This window comes from Grammomys surdaster, unplaced genomic scaffold, assembly GCF_004785775.1.
Source record: "Grammomys surdaster isolate TR1022 unplaced genomic scaffold, NIH_TR_1.0 132561, whole genome shotgun sequence".
In the NCBI taxonomy this organism is placed as follows: domain Eukaryota; kingdom Metazoa; phylum Chordata; class Mammalia; order Rodentia; family Muridae; genus Grammomys; species Grammomys surdaster.
This window is the reverse complement of record NW_021622143.1, coordinates 4,047-10,221: the sequence shown is the minus strand read 5'-3', so window position 1 is coordinate 10,221 and position 6,175 is coordinate 4,047. Positions and strand designations below refer to the sequence as shown.

Genomic DNA, 6,175 nt, shown 5'->3' with positions numbered 1-6,175 from the left:
AGTTAAAGAGTTGAGTTGAGTTACAATGATTTGAGTTAGTTACAATCTCTGAGCAGCAGGGACCCAGCATGTCTGCCAACTGGGCAGGAACTCAGCTGCACTCACCAGGCTTTTCTCCTCATGACACTGGACAGACATCAGTCTCTTCTCCTGTAAACCTGCAAGAGCAACAGTTCTGCATCAAGGGACTTTCTGATTTAAAAAGTTCAAGGAGCACTTACCCATGGAGTGCTGCGCACCAAAGGCTGCTAGTTCCCCTGGGATAGGAAGCCCACACATCAGCTACTCTACTTCTGCACCAGGAAACACTGTTCAGTCTCACAGTGGGAGACACAACAGCAGCAAGAGATGACCCTTCTGCTCCGGGGAGACTTGGGCATTGGCACAGCCAGGGTGACACAAAGCCAGCAGAAGCTGCTGAACTGAGTAGTCTAGGAGCCAAAGAACCAGGAGGGACTGTGTCTCATCCCCTCTGGGATGGCTCTGCTTTCCAAGGCTCAACAGGCTCCCAGGTTTTTAATCACTGTAGAATCCTGGCAACTCTGCTTTATGTCCTCAGGGCGAAGGCCTATGGCCAGCTGAGACTGGTTTGGTGCAATTGCAGGTTGGTGGTCACCAATGGGTGAGAAATTAAGTTACGAAGTTCTCCCTCTGCTTCCTGCAAGCCAACCATGGAGGAGGAAGACTGCCCTTCTCCAGTGTGCATTAGTAAACACATCTCACAAAACAGGCTCCCCCAGGTTGATCTCTCTGCCTTTTCACTCCTAGACAGTGAACCACAGTTGCTGCTATGGCCGGAAAGCCCGTGCTTCACTACTTCAATGCCCGGGGCAGAATGGAGTGCATCAGGTGGCTCCTGGCTGCAGCAGGGGTGGAGGTAGGTTGTGCAGTGTTCTGCAGCTGGACCTCAGATCCAGTTTAAAATGCTTCTCTTAGCTGAGAGACTCCATGCCAGGAGGAGTGAGGGAAGTTTGCATTAAATGGTAATTGTCTTATACTAAAAAGAAGATGGGTTGATTTGAAATAGTGAAATTTTACTGTGCTTTCTTTGAAGAATACATTCACAATTAAAAGACCTTTTCAGGAGGAAAAAAAATCAAAATCAAATAGTTACTTGATTAATTGCTTATGTGAGACTCATCAAATTACATACTGAGACATGTGGAAATAGGCATTTGAGTATTGGTTATTAGGTGACACTAATTATTTATTACAGATTTGTAGTATGATAGTGTGATTTTAGGAATGCCACTGTTCTTTCAAAACAAGTGTGTATGTGTGGAGTACATATGCTCTGTGAGGTGTTTGTGGTGGGGACATGAGACACCACGAGTGTATATGACATGACAGTCTGCCTCAGAAGATGGGCACAGAGACACACAGAGTGGACTGCAGCTGGGGTTATTGAAGCTGGGGACTGACAGATGAAGGATATTTGTATCTTGTAGTTTTACGACAGAGAACCTGAAGTTTCCATGATAAAGATGGTTTAAAGGAACAGAGACTGAAGTGATGGCTCAGTGGTTAGAATCCCAGACTGTTTGTACAGGGGACTGGTACAGGCTGCTCACAAACACCTGTCACTCTAACCCCAGAGGGTTCCCATGCCTTTGACCATCATGGGCAATTGAGCAGACATGTGCATGCATGCACAAATGCCCAGGAGAACACACACACACACACACACACACACACACACACAGAGAGAGAGAGAGAGAGAGAGAGAGAGAGAGAGAGAGAGAGAGAGAGGACTTTCCATATATAGTATAAAAAAAACATAAAAAGGGATAAACTGTACCAGAAAACTAAATAGAGTTAAATTTAAAAGACCCACCACAAATGAGAGGCCTGACACAAAAGATTGTAACAAACGACCTGTCAAAACAGAGCAATACTCAGTCTTCAGTTTCTCATGTATCAAACACCAGGCACAGGGCTGTCTGGAAGGTATGAGTGGCGAATAAGAAAGAGCTCGCATCCTCAGGCAGCCTCCATGTCTGTGAGCTTCAGAGTTCAGTGTGACAGGCACAAGCTGAGAAGGACAGCAGCCTTCAGCAGTTAAATGTTTTCCTTTCAAGCTTCTGAGCAGAAAATGCTGTTAAGCTTTAGCGCTGCCCTCTAGAGGCACCATTGAGGAACAACATCTCCGGTTCACACCAAGGGAGCTCAGCAGTTGGGAATCCCTGGGGATGAAGTAGTAGACACTGCTAAGCAGCTGGGAAGCTTGCCCTCGCATAAGAGCAGAGTGGGAGCCTTAAAGGATGAAGTGGCACCCTGGCAAGGCTGCTGGTGTGCTCCTTCAGTGTAATGACAACGTGTTTACCTCAACTGAGGAATCGCACCTTCTCCATTCCTAAATGAACAGGACTTCGGGTAGATCCTTTCCGAATGAAAGAACTGAGACGTTCCATTGCTATCCCCGGGGGAGAATGCTTTAAATAAACACATAACTGGGTCCGGAGTCTACGTGATAGCTTTGTGGCTCAGGGATATGTGCTAAGCCACTGGGATGTTGAATTCATCACAAGAGGAAGGCAGGGATGTGGTCATCTGCACAGAAGCCTTCCTCTGCTGAGTGGCTGAGAAGGCAGTGGCAGGGCTGTTAGAGACCCTGGCTCAGACCTTCCAGATTCGATGTGCCTGCAGGCTGGCCATTGACATCAATCTCACCATCGACTCCACCCCCACCAACCGATCAGGATTCAGCTCCTGTCTGTGATGACCAACAGGCAGCTCTCCCTGTACCTCTCTGAAGGCTCTGCAGGTTGCTGATGCTTACTTTACGTTGCCTATCAACCCAATCCTGTGGGGTTATGGAACCATCAGCAAATTGTCTCGCCAAGCAAGGTTGAAGCCAAGTTTCAACCCTGTAAAGCTAGTAATTTCTTTAAAATATGAAGAGGCAAGAGTGGCTTAGATTACTCCAGAGGGTTTGAGAGATGGCTGGTCCTAAGGATTAAACATGGGTTCAGATCCCAGCAATATATGTAAAAGGCCTTGGTGGGTTGTCATTGGGTATGTGCACACAAAAACATTAATACTCATACATAAAACAAATGGATATTTGAAAAACCCAAGAATAGTCCTGAGACCAAATTATAAGCAACTTTAAGAGGGGGCTTGTGTGATGACTTAGCTGCTTAGAGTTCTTACTGTACATGCAGACAATCTATTGTGGTTTGAAGCACCCAGATAAGGCAGTTAATAACTGTCTGTTACTCCAGCCCCAAGAGAATCTCTAAGTGCTGGCCTTCATGATCTTGACCACCAAGAGGGATGTATTCACATGTACAAGCCACACACACACACACATACACACACAAACACACACACACACACACACATTTGCAAGCATGCACAATTAAAATTAGTAAAACTAAATCCTGAAGAAACAAAACCCAAGTGGTCATGGGTCCATGTCATATCCCATGTTCGAGATCTGGAATGTTCTATCCTGATCTTACTGGAGTTAGCAGGCTTTCCTGAGAGCCCAAAATCTCAACAAATCCCCAGTGCTTGCCTGCCAGTGAGATCACTCTCTTCTTAGGACCTCAGCATGGCCATCATGGATTCAAGGTAGAGGAACACTCCAAGAGTGAGCAGCTTAGTTGTGCTCACCATCCTTCTGTTGAGGGATCTAATAGGAATTTCCAAGTGGCCATGATCAGACTCCTTTGTACCTACTGGAGGTTTTAGCTTCTGCAGATGAAGTACCCAACAGGGATCACTGAAGCTCAAAATTCTGCAATAACACTGAAGGAGCCAATGAGCATGCTTTATCTTTTCTGCTTTCAGTTTGAAGAGAAGTTCATACAGAGTCCAGAAGATCTGGAAAAGTTAAAAAAAGGTAACACTGAGTATCTGTCTGACCTCATTGAGGCACCTGAGGGAAGGCTGTCTGAAGGCGATGTTGTGTGGTGGGTGGGAACAGTCTGAATGGAAGAGTTAAGGAATGATGGATGTAGGGGGTGGGGCTCCCTGAGTGGTCTGAATGGGAACGGTGGGGACAGGAGTGTGGTCAGATATCTCCAAGGATTTGTCTGGTGACTTGTGGATGCTTTCTCATTTTCTTTTGCATCAGAGTGAGCTAGTTCACTCACAATCACTCACTTCCTCTGTGTTTTACCCACACTGCCCATCAACCACACAAACTCATGACCAGGGATTAATTCATGGATGGAGAGACAGCTGGGGTGATTTTCTTGAGCATTTTTATTATAGCTATTGATTGATGAGTTACTATCCCCTGACAGAGACAGGCTGGAGGATCACACGGTGGCTCACTACATAGGAAACTGTCTTTCAACACCCTAATGCCATGAACACAATGAGACTTTCACAATTCCATACCTATCCCTGTTGCATGGTGACCCTTGGCTGTCCTGCCTCACCTCCTGAATGTACCCAGGGACATGAACATAAAAACACACATGAGAGATATAACATGCGTGTGGGTAGGAAATAGAGGTGAATGAGAGATGCTCAAAAGAGGATGAGAGGGGTGAGACAGAGAGTAAACAGGGGCTGAAATGAAGAGATTCCACTTGAAAGACAGGCATCTGATCCTTCATCCTTCCTCTGCACTTTCAGACATGTCAATAGTTTTGTGCTCCCGAGAACTGAGACTTGGACAGTTGGCAGACTTTTTCCTTCTATCTTTTCACAGATGGGAATTTGATGTTTGACCAAGTGCCCATGGTGGAGATTGACGGGATGAAGCTAGTACAGACCAGAGCCATTCTCAACTACATTGCCACCAAATATGACCTCTATGGGAAGGACATGAAGGAGAGAACCCTGTATGATGTATTTCCTGTTATTACCCCAGTGGGAACCAAGGGAAGGATTTGGGTTTCTCTTTCAGTGAGCAAGAGAGTGGCAGGGTTTGTGTCTAGGAGCAGGCCTGTTCTGAACATAAACATTTAGGCCAAGTATGGCAGAGTATGTGGAGGGGAGGGAAGAGCAGGTGGGGTGGGTTCTACAGCAGAGGATGATGCCCACAGCACAGCACAGGGACCCAACTGCAAACATGAGGGGTCATGGCTCCTGAGCTTGCTGGAATCATGACTTCAGGTGCTCAAGCTTCAGTGACTGGATCAGGGTCACCTGAAGCTTTTAATTCAAGACTAAAGCATCCAGGCTGATGGTAGGCCTCACACTGGGACCCACTCTGCTCTGGCAGAATCCTTCATTCATAAAACCTGTGTGGGAGTATCACAGTTGCTCCAAGAGCTAAATGTGCTATTAGCCAGCAACACTAATGGGGGAGACGTGTGTATGGGAAATAGACATTGGCTTTAGCAGTGCATGTTCAGAAACATTCCTAGCAGCATTATTGATAATTTTCTACTGGTGAATCAGTCAAGATATTCAGTAATAGAGAGAAGAGGAGCCCAGGTTCCAATTTTAGCCATGAAAACAGATGTCGTGGTGAGGGAAGCAGGAAAGATGAAGAGTGAGCATTACATTATGTAAGGAAGCAGACACTGGCCACATGGTCCATGGTTCACTTCATGGGAAATGTTCCTGTGCTTAGCACAGAGAAGAAGGAAGTGGAGGGGGATGGGGATCACACTCTTCTAACACTGCAGGATGCTAACATTGTCTGACTGCAGCAGATGGACTGAACCACAGAGTGCTATCTTTCAAGGGGCCAAAAATGCCAAAACGGTGGGAAAATGTCATAAAGGGTCTCTTTTCCAAAAAGAATTGTATAAAAGACAGTTTAGAACAAGAAAGAAAACATACGTCCGATGATATGCTGTGGATTAACAGAGTAAAGAAATAGACAAGTTGCCACTAGGTGGTGGGGTGACCACCTTTAATCCAAGCCAAGCACTCAGGAGGCAGAGGCAGGCAGAAGTCTATGAGTTCAAGGCCAGCCTGATCTCTAGAGTGAGTTCCAGTACAGCTACATAGTGAAACCCTGCCATTAAAAAAATAAAAGAAGACAAGTCTTGACAAATGTCAACTAGTCCAGATGTGGCAGCAGCATGTGGAGGTCATACAGATGTGCTTCATGAGGAATAGATGGAGAACTTCTAACACTGACCAAGAATGACTCTGGGCTGTGCAGCACAATGAGAGATGAACAGAGACGCTTCTGGTGGCTGAAGCAAGGGTTCTGTTTGAGTTTACAGGGGCTGCAGCTTGTTAGCTCTGAGAATCTCAAACA

General features: G+C 46.1%; 1 protein-coding gene across 1 annotated transcript in view; it reads left to right on the top strand.

The window, feature by feature from the left end:
* Positions 1 to 744: 744 nt before the first annotated feature.
* The window catches only part of LOC114615679 (glutathione S-transferase A2-like), a 9,198-nt gene continuing 3,767 nt past the window's right edge, over positions 745 to 6,175 (top strand). The window contains exons 1-3 of the mRNA XM_028761344.1: positions 745 to 877; positions 3,796 to 3,847; positions 4,667 to 4,799. Coding sequence (XP_028617177.1) covers positions 791 to 877; positions 3,796 to 3,847; positions 4,667 to 4,799 — 272 coding nt within the window. The 5' untranslated portion in view covers positions 745 to 790. The remainder of the gene's footprint in view (positions 878 to 3,795; positions 3,848 to 4,666; positions 4,800 to 6,175) is intronic.